Source organism: Thamnophis sirtalis, unplaced genomic scaffold, assembly GCF_051295495.1.
Source record: "Thamnophis sirtalis isolate CommonGarterSnake01/CBP01778 unplaced genomic scaffold, rThaSir2_p1.2 scaffold_3, whole genome shotgun sequence".
Classification (NCBI taxonomy): domain Eukaryota; kingdom Metazoa; phylum Chordata; class Lepidosauria; order Squamata; family Natricidae; genus Thamnophis; species Thamnophis sirtalis.
The window spans coordinates 148326163-148345913 of NW_028261383.1; the positions used below are offsets into that span (position 1 = coordinate 148326163).

General features: G+C 35.6%; 1 protein-coding gene across 3 annotated transcripts in view; it reads right to left on the reverse strand.

Moving 5' to 3' along the window:
* ATF1 (activating transcription factor 1) overlaps nt 1-19751 on the reverse strand; it is a 38824-nt gene that overhangs the window by 18078 nt on the left and 995 nt on the right. The window contains exon 2 of one of the 3 annotated variants that reach the window (XM_087710366.1): nt 2012-2129. The exons of 1 other annotated variant lie outside the window; for it this stretch is intronic. In XM_087710366.1, the coding sequence (XP_087566492.1) occupies nt 2012-2122 (111 nt within the window). In that variant the 5' untranslated portion in view covers nt 2123-2129. Of the gene's footprint in view, nt 1-2011; nt 2130-19751 lie in introns of those variants that run through there. One more of the 3 variants, XM_087710368.1, reaches the window with a different exon arrangement.

The window sequence follows — 19751 nt, forward strand, 5'->3', positions numbered from 1 at the left end:
CAAAAGGTTGGAGGCCACTGCTCTAGGAGGCTTAATAATAGAAAGGAAGAAAAGGAAAGGAATGCAAATGGAAGTAAAATAATAAAATAAACAACAACAAAGGAACACAAGATAATACATCAATATGATAACCAAAAAGATGGATGGTTAGGGAGAAGAGAACAAGGAGGGGGAGGGGAAATTTGCCTTCAATTTAGCAGCCACTTCCAGAGACTTAATGTTCCTTAAATCAGATGTGCAATTGAAACATTAAAAAAAAACACCACTTAAACAAATTTAATTCTGAGAATGTATTCTAAGAACTATATGTACAGCAGATATCATCTTTGCCAGCTTTCAGTATTTGCTAATCTCATTTACTAAATCTAATAACTTACTTACACTCCATGTTTCAAAAAGCAAACTAAAATCTATCCATAGTCTCATATAGAAGCTCTTCCATTAAATCATTACATACAGGAAAACATAAAAATATAACCTTGTTCCAACATTCCTGAGTTTTAGGAAGCAATCAAAGTCAACCGGACTTTTAGAGGGATATGTGCATATTTCTGGATTTTTATGGCTCCTTGGCATAGGAATATTTTATTATTACTGTGTTCAATTCATGTATATTAATATTTATTTTTAATCTGGCTCTATTTTTTTAGTTGTTGTAAACCTGTTAGCCCATGGTAGAGATATAAATCGCTCATAGCCAACCATAAATTATAAGCCTAGCATTATAAGCCTAGTAAAATTATAAAAACATAAAAAAACAACCACTTGCTTAAGTTTCATAGATACTATTGTTGTGCTGCTGTTTAAATTTTATTGGGTATTTCTTAAATTTAAAGAATTTGCAGCAGACCCTATAACACTAATTTTAGAATGAGAAAATATAAATAGTGCACCTCTATTCTAGTCAAACTATCTTAAGCACATGAATAATCTCCATAAAAAGAAGTGGAGACAATATGTCAGTGCTTGATGTTGCATTATTTTTGATGCATCATTATTTTCCTCCTGACATATTTGCTGAAGGCTTTAACAGATGGCAGAGCCTAGCCAACTCCAGTTGATTTCAGAAAATTAAATATGACTGGCCTGGTAATACTTGAACAAGAAAATCTTATTGGAAAGTTGAAGAAGAAAATAAAGGTAAATCTGTACTGTTGCCAAGAAAACTACATGGATGTGACCATGCTTAAACAGGAGGTTAGGCTATAAAGCTTCTAATCATCCTCCTGACCTTATGATTCTATGTAATTTTATTAATTATGCAAGAAGTAGATAGTTTCTTGGAAGCAAAATTTTTTAAACAAGTATCACAATAATTGCAATGTACAATTTTTGAGGCTTAGCATATTTATGATTCTGATATTTGAAGACATCTTTTCAGAAATATTTTAAATTATAAGCTTAGGTTTTTAAAAGTATTGAGTATACTCAACAATAGTTCAAAGAAAACCAATTCTCCATTTCATCGGTAAACTAGTTCAGATGGACCAGAACTAGATGGACCTTCTAAAATTTATAGAAAATGAGCGTGCAGATATTATGGGGTGTGCAAACATATTATAGTATATTGGGGGGGGGGGTGTCCTTGGTGCTCTGTGAGTTTTCTTGTTTTCTTGCAAATGTTTCATTACCCTAACTTGGTAACATGATCAGTGCTACTGTAGTAAGGAGTGCTGTTTGCTGTCAATTTATATTCTGGTGATTTGCTGGGTCTGTGTGTGCGGGTGTGATCTTAGAGATCTTTTGGTTGGGCTGTTTACTGATGTCTCATTGGAAGTTTCTTGATTGGGGTATTGTTTACTTGATTCTTGGTTTGAAGTTAATCTTGGTTATTATAGTATATTTGTATATATTTTGAGTTTTCTTCTGGAAGCACAGGATTGCCTAAAACCCTTTGAGATCGTATACATACTTATTGAAGTTATTTAGAAAGCAAACAACAGAAAGGAAAATTCTGCAGTAGCCTAGTTAAAACTCCTTCATGGGTCTGGTCATAGGTAGCTATTTTTACCTGTTGAGAAACATGAGAAAGTTGAGCTTCCTGTAGAGTGGTACCTTGTAAAGATGCTACTTGTGGAGATGTTGATAAATTGTTATTACTGCTTTTGGGCACCTCGTCCATAATCAATCTATAATATATCAAAGATACATAATATGCATAACTAGTTAAAACTGATACCTTTTCAAAGTATACCTATCATATTCAACTATATTTACCTGTGAAATAGATAATGGTGTCAAGAATATTAATATATATCAGAGGTGTCAAACTTGATTTCATTGAGGGTCGTATCAGGGTTGTTTTGACCTTGGGGGACCAGGGTGGGTGTGGCCAGTTTGATGTCACCTGGGGTGCCTGTGGTGGCCCAAGCCCTCTGCCAGTGAAAACGGAGCTTGGGAGAGCCTTGGCCCTTCCGAGTTCCCTTTTCGGCTGTGACAGCCTCCTGGAACCCTCTGCCAGCGAAAACAGAGCCCTTTCGAGCTCCATTTTTGCTTGAGGAAGCATCGCAGGCTGGTCCTTCACTGTTTCTAGGGTGGCCCCACAGGCCAGATCTAAGCTCCCTATGGGCTGGATCTGGCCCCCAGGCCTTGAGTTTGACATCCCTGATATAGATAATTCTGGGATATTAACCTAGCTAAACTGCACATTCTGAAACCAATGGCACTTATAGAAATACAAGTACTTTAAAGCTCTAAACTTATACTTATTAAATGGGAATAAAATCCACTAGTCAGTAAGTCTAAATAAAAAGTATAGAATTACCATATTTTTCAGAGTATAAGATGCACCTTTTTCCTCAAAAAAAAAAGAGGCTGAATTTTTTTTTTGCCTCCCGAAGCCCTACCCCTTCACCAAAATGGGATGCATACCCTTAGGGAGGCTTTCAGAGAGCTCCTGGGGACTGGGGAGGGCAGAAATGAGGAAAAAAACAGGGCATTTTTCCCCCTAGCCCCCAGCAGCACTCTATAAGCTTTCATAAGGCTATGCATGCAAATGTTTTGACAAAAAATGGGCGTGTTTTGTGAAAAATGGGCCAGTTTTGCTCATTTCTGCCCCCCACCCCACCCCCCAGGAGCCCTCTGCAAGCCCTCCAAGGCTATTCATGCCTTTTTAGGGGGAAACAGGCCCGTTTTTGTGAAAAATGGGCCGGTTTTGGGAGGTTTGAAAGAGTGCAAAAACTTTTTTCCCTTTTGGAAAGCTCTTTAACTGATTGATGAGAATTACATTGATCAAGTGCTGTGCCAGCAGAAACACCTACCTATCTACTGTATTTCTCTCTATCTCTATCCCACTACCTACCTACCTGCCTACCTACACACACTCTCTCTCCCTACCTACCTGCTGTATTTCTCTATCTCTCTATTTCTCTCTCTCTATCCCTCTACCTACCAACCTACCTACTCTCTCTCTCACTACCTATCTACTGTATTTCTCTCTATCTCTTTCTAGTTCTTTCTCCATCCCTCTATCTACCTACCTACCCACTGACACACTCACTCTCTATTTCTCTCTCTCTCTTTATCTACCTACCTAACTACTCACTCTCTCTCCCTCCCTACCTACTGTATTTCTCTCTCTTTCTCTTCCTCTCTATCCCTCTATCTACCTACCTTTTTAAAAAATTGCCTCTTCAAAACCTTGGTGCGTCTTATACTCCGAAAAATACAGTAGGTACTTTCAACTTTCACTTCCATTGCTGTTATAACTTTCTAGACTTTCAAAATATATAATACATTTCCACTGAACCAGATGGACCAGTTTCCAGACTCTGAGGCAATGTTTCTTTTAAAATATTTTATAAGTTGTTTAGACTATAAAGCAGAGATGTCAAGTTGTGGTGTCACATTGTTGTCATGTGATGTATCGTAACTTCCCCTTCACTAAACCGGGGTGGGTGTGGCCAGCATGTAACGCATCTGGCCCGTGGGCTGCGAGTTTGACATCCCTGCTATAAATTGATCAGCAGCTCTTTAATATGGTGTGTTACAATTATATATTCCTAACTATTCACATGTTCAGGACTGACTTTATATATATGTGTGTGTGTGTGTGTGTGTGTGTGTGTGTTTATTTTTAATTTTCAAAACAAAGATAAACACATAAAATCTTCCTTTTTTACATACTGTAGAAAGTGTATCAAAAGTGTTACAAAAGACTTTCCTGCATCTCTTCCACAGTCACCAAGCATAATTCATATTAACTCAAGTATTTTAACCCAGATTTTAATTATTATTATTAACCTTTATATATAATCCAAAAGTTTCTAATCTTCCTTTCATGGGTACCATTCAATATTCATATCCTGTTATTACTTATCATAACACTACACATTGTATACATTATTATCATTATCAATTATTTATTTAACTATATCTATTATCACTAAATTTTGCTAAATTTCGCTAGTTTTAAATTATATTCTTCCATCTATCAACCTGTATCTTTCCAATAACAAAACAGTGTCATGTCTTCTGCCATTTGTGGCGTCAGTCCTCAAATCATCTCCTTAATCAGCTTTGTATGGACTCCTCTTAGCAACTCTTTGCTTATAAGATCTCATATGTAATTTCAATGCCCTTCTTCTGTTTCCTTAATCAGCTTATCTTTGATTGTCGGTGGTGTTATCAAAACTATTGCTAATAAGATTTCTCTCTTTAATCCATAAATTCTTTTATTTTTTCCTCTTCTGTAACTTCCCATCTGGGGTAGGTTTTCCCTCCATTTAATTCTTCTTTCAGTATTCCGCTCTGTTCAATTTCAGGAAGAAACCAATCACCATAAATATCAGCAATTTTAATTTCTTTATATTCATTTTCCTCTTTGATTTTTTTGGATTTTAACCACCACTTTTTCCATTTGATGAACATCTTCAACTTCTCCGTCATATTTTACTGTTAGATGTACTAAGTAATCCAACTTCTTCTCTATCCTCTCACTTGTATTTGATAATTTCTGTATTTCTGAGAATATCTTTTGCAGATTTAAAACTTCTTTCTGGTTTCGAAATTGCACCATGATTTCCAGCTAACAAACACTGCTACTCTAGTTTAGAAGGTTTTAGCAGAATTAAGCATCACAATAACATTTCACCTTTCTCTGGTTAAAGATCTACTTAAGGAACATCTATGTGCTTTTCTTCTTCTTCTTATCACTCTCTATAAACAAGCTGTGAATCCTTGAAGTGCCAAGCCAGGATAATCAGTGAAAAAAGTATTTCATTTCTAATACACAAACATCTAGCTTCCAAGTAGCAGCCTTACCTTCCAATGTTACCATTTCTTTGTTTCTTTTTGTATTTCAAGTTTTAAAAAAAGATCCGATTCTTAAATGAGTTAGAAAAACACCCACAGTAATGAAAGAGGAGAGTTTTAGTCCATAGATTACAGAGTATAGTCAAAGAAAAAAAATAGAAGGAAATTCCATCCGTAAAAATAGCATTTAAAAAGTAAGATAACCCACTGTTCAAAACCAGTCCAAATTTAATTCTGCCGCTAATTTTTTCTGTTCTCCAATTTAAATTAATTTTAAGGTTTTTTTATAGCCAGTCACTTTTAAAACAGTAAAAATTCCTCACCAGCTGAAAACACTTTCTCTTTCCATATCCTTCAGTTTTGGAGCCGCCCCGACCTCATCAGCCATTTGGCTGGATTTTTTGTCACTGGCTTGAAGAACTTCTCTTGGATCAAACAGAGACTTTGCGATGTCCCTGTGATCAGCAAGATGTATTCTTCCTGTTCACTGTCTCTACGGGACGATTTAGGTTTGTTTGGACCATCCAGAGGCAAAAGTGTTGACTATGATCTCAGAGCATTGAGATCACACGTCATGTCGTAGCGACTTTGTCTCCTCCCCATCAGGACTGACTTCTTGTCATATTTGTTCTAATAATTTACACTGGATGAATAATATTATTTTTATTATAAAAATATCAAAGTATGAACAAAAATATATTGAGTATCCCCACCACTTGATATTACAGATAGTCGTTGTTCAATGACGCTAAAGTGGGGTGGAAAATTCAGGAGACCGGTAATGGCTCAGTGGTTAGAATGCAGTACTGCAGGCTAACTCACTGCTCACTGCAGGAGTTTGATTTTGACCAACTCAACGATAACTTATCCTTCCATCCCAGAGGAACCCAGATTGTTGAGGGAAATATGCTGACTCTGTCAACCACTTAGAGAGGGCTGTAAAGCACTGTCAAGTGGTATATAAGTCTTATTGCTATTTTGTTATTTCCTCCAGGAAATGACAAAAAAGGGAAAAGGAGTAAGATAAAGAAGATAGATTCTATCTTTGTATGTCTTAGAACTTTCTGTATCTGTATTGTTGTACCTGCAGAACAGTTAAATGGTATTGTCTAGTTAACTGCACTACTGCATAGAAAGTATTTAAATAAATATACCCCCCAAAGCATTCAAGTTGATTTACCAGCTCTGAGCATGCTACAAAATATTTCAAGTAGTTGCAAAAACATGTCTGATAAACTGGAAAAAAATATTTTCAATGGAAATGTGACTCACTGATCTTTCCCTGCTGAATCCAAACATAGGACCTTAGTCTTGAAAGTATGCTGAGTATAAAAAGTCAACCCTCAGAAGATTCCGTTCCCATCCACCACCATAAAATTCTTTAATTGATATCAGGTAGTGGACATAAAGTGGTGTCTAACTGTATACCACTCTTGTATTTTCAGAACAATACTTTTTATTCCAACAATAGAATCATTCCATGGATAATATTTCCAAATTGTATACGTTGAAAATTTGTAAGGCTATGCAACACTACCACCACCACCACCCCCCAAAAAAAACCCTAGGAGAAAGGCTTCTAATATTCCTGTAAGTGATAATATAAGATAGATATGCAGAAAATAACAACTCTTAAGATGAAAGAAGAAACAAATGGAATAAATGAAAAAAGAACACATAAACATAAGAAGGATCCAGGTGAATATGTTGTTTCCTGATTGGCACTGAACTACAAATTAAAATTGTTTCTAGAGAATATTGAGAATAAGGAATGATAACAAGCAAGTCTTTTAGCCTGAGATGGGCAGTATATAGAGTCTTTGTCATAGTAGGATTAGGTGGAATCTTCTATAGATGAATGCAGCTGGGCTAATTTGAAATATTAACACAATTCATGTTAAGTTATATCAAAAAAATGATTAGCTCCCAGTCTGTTTTCAATCTTTTTTAGTATGGAACAAATTTTAAGAGACTAATAGTTTGCCTATCAGCTGTAAGATTGTGTTTTTTTAAAAAGCCACTCTCAGCTACCCCACATGATTCAGCACAATTATTGTACATCGATGCAAGATGTGTGATTGAAATAGACTATCAAGAGCGGAGTGCCCTGTCTTTTTAATGTACCGTCACATCCTCATAGGATGTGCTTAGAGTAATTAATCAGTGGTTTATGAACATGAACTTTCAATGAAGGTACCCTATTTTCCCCAAAATAAGACCCAACTGGAAAATAAGTCCTGGCATAGCTTTTCGGGATGCTCATAATATAAGCCCTACTCCAAAAATAGGACCCAGTTAACATCATCAACCAGACTGGTGCATTTAACACTGTATTTCCCAGAAAACAAGACCTAACCAGAAAATAAGCCCCAATGCGTCTTTTGGAGCAAAAATTAATACAGGACCGAGTCTTATTTTCGGGGAAACACAGTAGTCAAATGTACAAAACCCTGTAATATTACTTATTGCTTTTTCCTCCAGTTTAGGCTGGGAGACTCCACAGTAACTTGGAGGCTCAGCTCTTATATTCCATGTGCAAGTTAGAAGGCTGTGCCAATGGAGGATAACTTTGGGGAATGGACTGGAGTATCTTGAAGAAGGTACAGCAGGTACACTAAGCAGAATCACATTGTATTGCAATATTTTGCTGCCAGCACCACTTGTACTTTTCTGATTCTGTAGTTTTCCAGTCTGGTGATCCTAAACAAGAGGTTCAGTCAAGGTGGACTTGCTTTCCTGAAAATTAGCTGAACCATCATTTCCAATTTCAATGTGCAGCAGCTAAAGAATACTGATGATAATATAGAGTCCATTCTCTATCCAACAATGAGGTACAACATGCCTGGCCTGTACTCAATAAGAACTTATAATGAATTTATTCCAGAGAACACATTAATGCAATGGAATTGTAATGGAAGGAAATACCTTCACAGGAAAAATATGTGATGGGTTTCCTAACCAATTTGAAAACAATGTAAAATATGTGCCTTTGGTGTAAAGAGCAAATTCAAATTTTAAATTACTGCTACCACCAATATTTGTAAAACAAGGTTTTGAAAAACTAGTACAGTTTATAGTTTGAAATGATATCATCTATCTCAAACTCTCTTATACAATGAGATATACAGATTGAATGACATGAAAAACTAGAATCATTATAGAATACTACAAAATTTGCTGAATTTGTATTTTAGAAGGTTAAACTGTGACAACTATATGATCTCATTACTAATTCCTTGCATCACATTACTATAAATAAAAGGATGAACCATAGATTAGATCAGAACAGACTCCAGCCAACATATTACATTCTATGCTCAGTAATGTAATTATCCTGTTATATCTTAATTCTGTCTTTTCAATAAATATTTTCATTCAAGGAAAGACATGTTGGAGGAGCCAAGAAAAAAGAATAAGAAAAAAAGTGTCACAACATTTTTATTAGGATTCAACTTTGGATTTAGTCATCTAAACCAAATAAAATGGTATTTATAAAAATGTATTATAATTTTTATTTATATTCATATAAGCCCTTCCTTGTAAATAATTTGAGAACAGCCAACGTTTTAACTGGGAATGCATAATACAAGAAACAAATTTGTTTCCTTAATTAGTAAGAAAAGGAACCTCCTGCCCTGCATATTGTTTTTCCATCAAAAAAAAAAAATCTAACATTAAAATTAGTATTTCTCTACATGAAATTTAGAGAAACACATCAAACAGACATGTTACATATGTAAACAGTTCCACTAGTAGATATTGATGAATTAAACGTACATAATTATTATTTGTAACAGACATTTTTACTATGAAAACAGAGGTATAGATGCATACTTAGCCTATTGTGCTCCAGCATTCTATACATATTCTTGCAATTATTGTCACAACAATCCAATTAACAATAAAAAGACAAACTGAAGTTTATTTCAGTCATTGACCAATTAAAGTACATTGAAGAAAACAACACTACCCTAACCCTAACAACAAGAGCCATTGGCATCTATTTGTATGCAAAGCTTAAACATAATGTAGCAAATTTTTGCTACTTTTAGAGAAATAAACTTGCCTAGTTTAACAGCAAATATAAATGATCAAAATGCCCTGGGTATTTACATTAAAAAAAGGAGGGAGGGTAATCAGCTGGTGGTTAATGTTCCTACACAACTGGCAGTATACTGTAGAAGAACATAAGCTATGGTTTCTATGGTGCCCATATCTAAGGTGATCACATTTTCAGATTGGTAAAGAGGGACACCATTGACCGAGGGGAGGGGGGGGGGCTTGATTAAAAATTTTATATTTTGTCAAAAGGTCACAAAAGGCGATTACATGACCCAAGGACACTGAAATCATCATAAATACGAATCTGTTGCCAAACATAAAAATTTTGATCACGTGACCATGAGGATGCTACAACGGTCGCTAAGTGTGAAAAATGGTCACAATGGTTGCTAAGTGTGAAAAATGGTCATCAGTCACTTTTTTCAATGCCATTGTAACTTTGGTCACTAAATGAACTGTTTGAAAGCTAAAGCTAGCTTGCATTATAATGCCTTATGCTAGCTTACATTTTCAAGAGAGAAGCTAAACTCCTTATTAGAATTGAAATAGAAATGAGTAGAGTAGAGTAGAGTAGAGTAGAGTAGAGTAGAGTAGTTTATTAGCCAAGTGTGATTGGACACACAAGGAATTTGTCTTTGGTGAATATGCTCTCAGTGTACATAAAGAAAAATAAAATAAAATACATTCATCAAGAATCATAAGTTACAACACTTAATGGTAGTCATAGGTTACTAATAAGCAATCAAATTATACTAGGAAACAAATTATTGGATTTTTAAATTATTGGATTTTCTTTCAAAGAAACTCAGTATGTGCTTCCTGATTAGGAAAAGTGCAAATTCAGTGTCAATGACTTCTGACTATTTATCCAAAGTAAATTGAAATAAACCATTTTTAAAAATTCTATGCACACTAGTTTGAAATGTATTGTGCATAGAATTTTTAAAAATGGTTTATTTCAATTTATTTTGGATAGAATCTTTTTTTAAATAGTCTAAGACAATTTAAAAAAAGAATCCACACAGAATAAATTGAAGTAAACATTTCAAACTATTCCATACAGAATAAATTGAAGTAAAACTATTTTTAAAAATTCTATGCACAATACATTTCAAAGCATTGTGCATAGATTTTTTTAAAATGTAAGTCACAGTCACATGTCCACAAGATGCTGCAAATGGCTATAAATGTGGGTCAGTTATGAAGTGACTGCAGGGGAGACATGAGGCGTCAGAACTTCGAACCAGGTCGTAAGTACCTTTTGGGAGGGAGGGAGGGGTTTGTCATAACTTTGAACAGTCACTCAGTTACCAGGCATAAGTCGAGGACTACCTGAGCAATCCTGCCTTCCAAATACCAGATAGCTCCATCAACTGTCCTTTTCATCTTTTTGTAAGAAAAATATGATGGAAAAAGAAACAATAACTATTGTACATTTATTCCAGGACATACACAAAGTCATAGGAATGGATCATGAATGAGAGCACATTTCCACCAATTAATCCAGAAAATAAAGCAGCAAGGATCCCACTATCCCCCCCACCTCCTCTTTCTCCCTCTCTTTCTCTTTTTGGGGGGGGGGAGGAGGAGAAAGGACAAAAAGGAGAAAGAGGGAGAAAGAGGAGATAGTGGGATCCTTGCTGCACCAAGCTCAGAAAGCAGCAAGGATCCGACTATCTCCCCCCCTCCTCTTTCTCCCTCTCATTTTCTTTTTGGGGGGGAAGGAGGAGAAAGGACAAAAAGGAGAAAGAGGGAGAAAGAGGAGGTGGGAGGGATAGTGGGATCCTTGCTGCACCAAGCCCAGAAAGCAGCAAGGATCCCACTATCCCCCCACCTCCTCTTTTTGGGGGGGAGGAGGAGAAAGGACAAAAAGGAGAAAGAGGCAGAAATGGCTGCATGGAGAGCGGCGCCTGAGAGAAGCGGGCAAAAAAAAAACTTCCGATGGCTGAGCCACTTGGCCCGGGACCGAGCCTCCTCCTCGCTGCACTGCCGCCGCCGCAAAGCCGTCGCTCTTCCTGCAGAAAAACGTCACGCATCGGCGCGCACATGCGCAGGAGAGGAGGGAGCCTCACCCCTCGTCGGGCGCTGCGAGCAAGCCGAGCAGAGGGAAGGAAACCACTGCCCTCTAAAGGCCACATTGGGAATGACACTTCAGAGAAATAAAAACTTTTTTTTAACGGTGTCCTTTTTAAAATTTTCTTTCTTTTGGAAAATCGGGACTTTTTGAACACGCCGCGGGACATGGGACAAATTATTAAAAATTGTGACTGTCCTGCCAAAAGCGGGATGTCTGGTCACCTTACCCATATCACAAGGGCGCTATAAACATTTGTATGGTGTTTTTCCTATTTTTCCCTTCCAGGAGAGTTGTGTGGAGAACATTAAATTGAGCTAAAGATAAGATTCTCCTGAATTTGGGAATTTTGATGATATAAATAAGAGGCTGGTTTAGGCCCTAAAACATAGTTATTTGCTTATATTAGGAAACAAAGCAGCAATTTCAATTTGACCTACTACATTAAGATCGTTTGTCTTAGTATTAATCTACTTGATCTCTGAAGGTTAAGAAAGCATCACTGAAGAAACCATAAAGGCTCAATTTCTTTTGGATCACTATTTCCCAGGAAGATTAGTAGTTGTTTACTAATATTAGATGGGTCAGTTCAGTGGAGTTGTTGCATAATTTTAAGCAATAAGTAAAAATATTTATTCAGAGAGTCTACTGACTCCTACTTCCTGTCAAAGTGCTGCATTTGGAACCTAGCAGTTAATCTGGAAGATACTACATACATACATGAGTGATTTCAAAGCTCTTTTAAAGCCAACGGAGGTTAATGACAGAATTACTGCATCAACGGCATAAAATAGTAAATTTATATGTCTTTAGGCTATAATTTAGGGGGATGTAAAAATGTTATTTAAGTACTAAGTACTAAGCAGGTTATATAACAATTGAATAAAACTGGAGCCACTACACATCCCTAACTCTCTTCCTTATGGATATTTCCTTTATTACGTATCCTTGATTACTGCACCTTCAATATCATATTTTCATGCACTTTAATGAGCAAGAGTAGATATTTGTCAACTGTGATACTTTTTAAAATGTATGCCATAATATACAGCTAGTTCTCAACTCATGACAATTGAGCCCAAAATGTATGTTGCTAAGTAAAACATTTGTTAAGTGAATTTGCCCCATTTTACAACCTTTCTTGCCACAGTTGTTAAGTGAATCTCTGCAGTTGTTAAGGTAGGAACACACTTGTTAAGTGAATCTAATGTCCACATTGACTTTCTGTATCAGGTCATAAAAGGTGACCACATGACCCCAGGATGCTGCAACCGTCATAAAGATGAGCCAGTTGCCAGACCTCTAAATTTTGATCATGTGACCACCAGGATGCTGCAATGGTCATAAGTGTGAAAAATGATCATAAGTCATTTTTTTCAATGCCGTTGTAACTTTAAACTATCACTAAATGAATTGTTGAAAGTTGAGAACTACCTGTACTTCTAGATACTGTGCTGGAAGCTGACCTGAAATTGATAAATGCTGGATAGAGGATTGTCCTGTGTTATGGGTATACTTTTCTACTAGATCAGTGATGGCAAACCATTTTTGGCTGCCATGCCAAAAGTGGGGGGAGCACAGAGGGGGGGTGTCATGCACCGGCATGCCACACCCATGCTATGCGCATGGCCTCACCCAGTGTGCACACATGTACACAATCAGCGACCACCACCACCACCACTTTTGCCGCAGTTTTTTCGCCTTCCCCAGGCTCCAGAGGCTTTCTAGGAGCATGGGGAGGGTAAAAACAGCCTCCCTGCCCCCGCCCCCCCGGACGCCCACCTGAGGCCTCAGGAGCTTCCATGAAGTCTCCAGAGGGCAAAAAACAGACCTACGGAGAACCCAGAAGTTTGGGAATTGTGACTTCCGGTTTGTCCTTAGGGCCAATTTTCGACCTCCGAAGCCTTCAAGAGCCTTCAGGAGGCTTCCCTGAAGACTCTGGAGGGCAAAAAATGGTCCTACTAGCAAACTAGAAGTCCTTTCCTGAATTTCCGGTTTGCCCATAGGGCTGGTTTTTTGCACTTTGGAGGCTTGAGGGCCTCAAAAAAAGGTGGCCAGCCCTTGCATGCCCTGACAAATGGCTCCGCGTGCCACCTGTGGCATGTGTGCCATAGGTTCGCCATCACGGTACTAGATTTGCAAGACCAAGGCATGATCTAATGTTGACTGTTCTGTTCCAAACACAGCGTGTTCATCCCTCAGAAAGTCTTCAAATTCAAACTACAGGTTAGCCCTTGACTACAACCATAACTGAGCCCCAAAATTTCCAATACAAGCAAGGCAGTTGTTAAGTGAGTTTGGCCTATTTTATAACCTATTTGGCCACCACTGTAAAGCAAATCACTTCGGTTATTAGGTGAATCATGTGATGATGTGACTTTGGGACTCTGCAACTGTCATAAATACATGTCAGCTGCTAAGTCCCCAAATTTTGATCATATGACCATAGGGATGCTAGAACAGTCGTAAGTGTGAACACCGGTCATGTCACTTTTTTCTGAGGTATTGCAACTTTGAACGGGCACTAAACAAATGGTTGTAAATTCAGGATTACTTGTAATCAATTTCCTTCTGTAGATTTTTGGCATACATTTTGCTCATCTGATTTAGCAAGCTGATTGTGCAACAGTTAGCTGTATCTCTTTTGTGCAATAGTTAGCTGTATCTCTTTTGTCTTTCTTATATATTGGTATTACAATAGCCAAGCCCCATCCTTTGATATCACAGCTGAACAATCTATTGCTATGAAAAGTGAAGCTAGCAGTGGGACTCAACTATTCTAAATTATTTATTACTTCATATGTAATGGAATCTGAGCCTTAGAAATTAACAACAGTTCACCTTATTTTCTCTGATTAATACAATACCATATATTTCCATGTTTCTTTTGATAGAAATCTATCAATCTCTTAAAATAATTATAATTAATAATTAACAGTATTTGCATTTAACAAGCACTAATTACTTCTTTATTGTTAAATTCATATTAACTATAAAAGGGCCTAACGCAACATTCAACAACCAATTTTTGCCCTATACAATCTTAATTTTTTTTTCTGAGAGAACAATTCTGTACTAAGGGAATCATGACTAAAAGGCCCTAATGTGAGTTTCAGAGGGGATAATTGAAGAAGGGCCTGGAGTGATGCACCTGAATCAGCATATAGAGAATAAGAATAAGCTACAGAGGTTCATACTTAAAAAACTTTGTAAGTAATATCTTAAAAGCACAAAGGTTAACCAGAGGTGAGCATAATGGATTTATTTTAGAGTAAATGTACATTGTGCATTGAGAATATGCTTTAATTACTTGCTTTCCTTAATAATAATTAATTCTAAGATAATAAATTTTCAGAAACTCCTGATACTTGCTACTGCTACTTTTCAATAACAATAAATTACATACACATTACTATGACTCTTATTTTTATCTAATGTTTTTCTCTTCTATTATATATACCCTGTTTTAATAGCTGTTATTTCAAATGCTTTGTTCCAGCAGGGACCTTCTGAATATTCATCATTCAAAGCAATAAATGTATATTTAAACACTAGCTTTCCAGTAACACAGAGGAATAATTTAATTTGTTTTAAGTTGATTATTAATATTATGAAGTCATGGAATTTTGCTTTTTACCTAACAACACTGAGATTATTGTGTGCACAAAGTTGGAAAGATTCAGCATTTCCCACAATGGTGGAATAGTTGGTGAAGATGATGGAACTTGCTGAGATGATAAAATGGCATAGTTGATCAAAGAAAAGATAATATATACATTTATTACTCACTGGAAACCTCTTTTAGCCTTTTTGCACGAAACAGAAAAAAATGAACATGATTTATGGTTTTGATTAGACAAAGTAGATTATAGAGAGTTATGTTGTAATTGTTAAATAAAAGGTAAATTTATTAACTATTTATAATTGCTATAAAGATCAGAAGCTATTTCTTTGCATCTTTTTTCTTTCTTTTCTATTTTTCTTTTTCCTTTCTTGTACTTAGCTTTCTCTTTGATTTCTTCTTTTTCTTACGTTATATTAGTTAGTATTGGGTTTTTCAAAAAACGTATTTAATAAACTTATTCAAAAAATATTTATTATTAAGTGCAAAATGATTTTCATTCCCAACATATAGATGATAGGTGAGAATAAGATTGATATAGCATAGCTTGAATTTGAAGATTGCAATTTCTGCTTTGCCCCATATATTTTCATCAAAGGTCTATTTTTATAATTATTTTGTATGTTGGAGCATCTCTATTACACTTGTTCAGAGTTGCTTATTCTTTGATGTTCTGGTAGAAAATTAGTGTGAGATGATAAACTATTAAAACTAAAACCTTTATATGTTAGAAGAAATTTATACTGAATTGGAAAAATGTATACCATCTAGCCATTACTGTTAAAATGGAAAAAAATAATCATTCTATGCATTTTCATAACTCTTATTAATCAATGACTAAAATAATTCCACATTTTAGAGCACTTTTTGATAAACAAATATTTTGAATAATAAAATCGATTATCCTTAGTCCACCTACATATTTTAACAGTTAATTTAGTTTTAGTTGGCAATGCAAATGCTACTCTAGAAAGGTAAAAAGTGAACTAGATTTCTTGAGTAATTTTAGCAGTTTAAAAATACTTCTTTAAAATTATTTATTTATTTATAAAATTTATTGGCCACCCATCTTACCACAAGGTAACTTATGGTAACTTGCATCTGTACATATCACAATAGATGTCATATATGAATTTTTACTGCATTTGAGTAATTGTGCCTAAAGTACTATAAGAATATTGACTGATTGATTGATTGACTAATTGTATGCCACCAATTTTGTTGTCATTTGGTGGCCACATAGATAGACTTTCTCCAGGACAGCATTTCTACAGCTTCATCTTTTAGTCTCCAGTAATAGAATCATCACTATTATAGTGAAGACCACCCATTTTGCTGAAGGATGTCTTCTTCTTCTCTTTCCTCCCATCCTTGCCAAAATTCTGCTTCTAATTATGTTGATAATCTTTTTAGTTTCCCTATTGGTTTCCTGTTTCACAATGGCAAAAATGTCTTTTTCTTCATTTTCAGTTTAAAAAGTGGTTTAATGGTTGATCATGTATGATTATTTTAACAGAATAACATGCTGCTCCCTTGTGACTGAGTTTTTTTAATATGCTAAAACAGTAATACAATTTTAAAAATACAAAAAAATCCTAATAAAAATACTACAGGCAGCAATGAACAACTAAACTCTATAAGTATTCCCTTTGCAGAAGGGATCAACATTAAATACATCAGATTCCTCCCTCCTAAGTCTGAATTATATTTCAGATATAAAAGAACATTAGGCCTGATCTGGCCTTTAGGGGAATGCTTTTCCAGAGAAGGGAGGCAGGTACTGAGAAGGACCTATGCTGCTAATAGGTGACATTCTCTAGGGATAAAGATTCAGATAAACTCTTACTTTCTAGATTCTAACAAACAAGCAAAAACTACTGAGAGTGAGTAGTCCAGAAGATATCTGGGTTGTAACCTATGTAGACCTTTAAAGGCGACAAAGAGATTCTTCAATTGCATTCAGAAACAAACAACTAATATCCTGTTTCCCCAAAAATAAGACCTCCCTGGATAATAAGCCCAATTGGGCTTTTGAATGCATGTGCTAAAATAAACCCTTCCCCAAAAATAAGCCCTCCCCAAAAATATTGCAACACAGCAGCGGCCACGAGGTGATCATGCTCGCCACCTCCTGCAGCTCAAAAATAATAAAACCTCCCCAAAAATAAGCCCAAGCACTTATTTTGGGAGGGCAAAAGAAAATAAGACCCTGTCTTATTATCGGAAAAACACGGTATTATTTTGAGTAGCATGGGCCATAACTCCTGGAGTCACTGCATTTTGAACCAATTAAAGTTTCCAGGTGGTCTTCAGGGGTTTAGTGTAAATGAGACATGACCAAGGTTTAAGTGATACTGAGCAGAGCATATCATCTATAAAAGTTCACAATGGGGTTGTGGAAAAGCACTCCTCACCACCTGTTTTTGATTACTGTTATTTATTAATCAACTAAAAATTAAACAATAAAAAGCATACTCACCATTAATAAATATCAATTTGCTTTTTAGCATTCTTCTTTCCCATCTTAAAACAACAATGAACAACAACTGCATTTGGAGCCTATCCATGTGATTATACCTGTCCAGTACATCTTGTTCTTTCCCTATATAGAGGCTGAGTCATATACACATTCAATTCTGAATTCACCATATTTGCAGTTTCTAAATATCCATCTTCCTCAAACCATCAGCAGTACTGTGAATTAACTTCATTTACATGAAGTTGTATTACTTGTATGGTAAACTAAAATCTCACTAAATATCAGTTATAATTTTCTTATAGGCCTAAACTCAGAAATTCTGGAGACAAAAAAATAAAACAAAACAAAACATTTCAATATTATAACTGAAATAAACAGCTAATAATATTGTCTGCCATAATATACTAGCAAATCAACTGCAGCTATTAAAGCTCTAATGGGCCATTTTCAATTCAAATTTTAGATTAAAATCTTCTTTAGGAGACTAATATTTCTTATTTCAATTCAACAATTTCTGCTGTTCCTCTTAACTTTAGCATGCTTCTTGTTTGAAAATATTTCTTTATTTTGTTTTGTACACTTTTTGTAGATATAAAATTTAATTAGTAAATCAAAATAAAAGTAAAATTGTAATTCTGTAACAATCTATTACTTCAAGGCTGGACAACCTTTCACCTTCACATTTTTAAAATTCTTTTTGAAGGCTGTATTGTTCAGCAATCTACATTATTTGTTGAAAGCTATATAGTATAGGTAATTACAGCATAATAAACATACAATTAATACAATTAAATAGGGGCTATTTAATCTTCAAAAAGATGTAATAGAGACTATTGGGAAAAACATTCCTTTTATTTTAGAATAGTTTTACAGTGCCCCTTTAAATCAGTAAGCCAATATCATAGCATATATTTAATAGAAATAATGTAAGAACTTTCCTCTAAAACTGATCTAATTTTTTGCATAGGAATTCAAGATGCCATCAATAGGAACTAGGTGCAAAAAAAGCAACTCAATAAAGAGATAGAATTTCAGAAGACATCTATGAGCAAAATGCAAAAAAGGAGCTAATATAGAAATATACCATTTTTTCTTAAGTGTTCTAATTTTAACTGTTTGCATATATCAAAGAACACAATTTGTTATTCATATTTTAGGCACACTCATATATTTTATTTATTTTATGAGTTTGGATCCCTATTTTCACTGTGTGCTACTTACAAAAGACATACACACACTTAAATGAAATAGACTAAAAATAACCACAGTAAAAACAGTGATTGGATTTTAAAAGGCCACGAGAGCCACACCGAAGAATTCATTAGATGGTTATTATAAAAAGACTTTAAATAAACAATTTGCAATGATTTATTTAAGCATGAAATAAAAAAAAAATCAGGCTCCACCTGGCACCAAAAGAGTATGGTTTGTATCAAGCAAGTCTCCTTGGGAAGAAATTCTGAGGAAATGATTATGCAAGCCTTCTCTCCTCCCCATGAAACGTGTAGCAAACTTAAAGAAAAACAACCAAGGACAGTGTAACAAACAAATTAACAGAGCCAGATCAATTCCAGGGAAGACCAGTAGGTAGACTGCTGCACAAGAACAGAACATCACTGGTTGTCCAACCTATACCTCAATTCATTCAAACATTATTAATAAAATATAACCCATACTGGACAATGACATTGCACTTTCTCAGGCAGGACTGTACTTGCATGCAGACAACCATCCATCCTGAAGCTGATTTTCACAAGTAATCAGAAACAGGGAAATAATACTGATGAGGTAACCAGACCCTGCACACTCTGCAGATGCCTACTTGCCCCCTCATTTATAGTAACTGCATCATCACAAGTCTCAGTACCTTCACACATAGGGTTAGCAGTGCCTTCCCACACTCTTCCTCCACCTGCCCAGAAATACCCTTTTGAATGCTACATAAGACAATTCGTACAATAGTCATTGATTTCACACCAGACTCAAAAGAAAAGTGATACCAGCATTTCGATCTGTGATTTTAATCTTTGTGACAGATTTTGGAATAACTCTGAAACCAATGAAAAGTCCACAGTACAACTTGAATGAGACTGCTGAGGTCACCTACATTTAAAAGGTTTCAGGCCCCAATAATACTCATTATAATTATTGATAGAGCATGTGTAATCTGACCTATATGACACCGCTCTTCGCTCCCAAGTCTAACTTAAATCGTATGCATCCGATGAAGTGAGTTGTAGTTCACGAAAACGTTGTAGTAG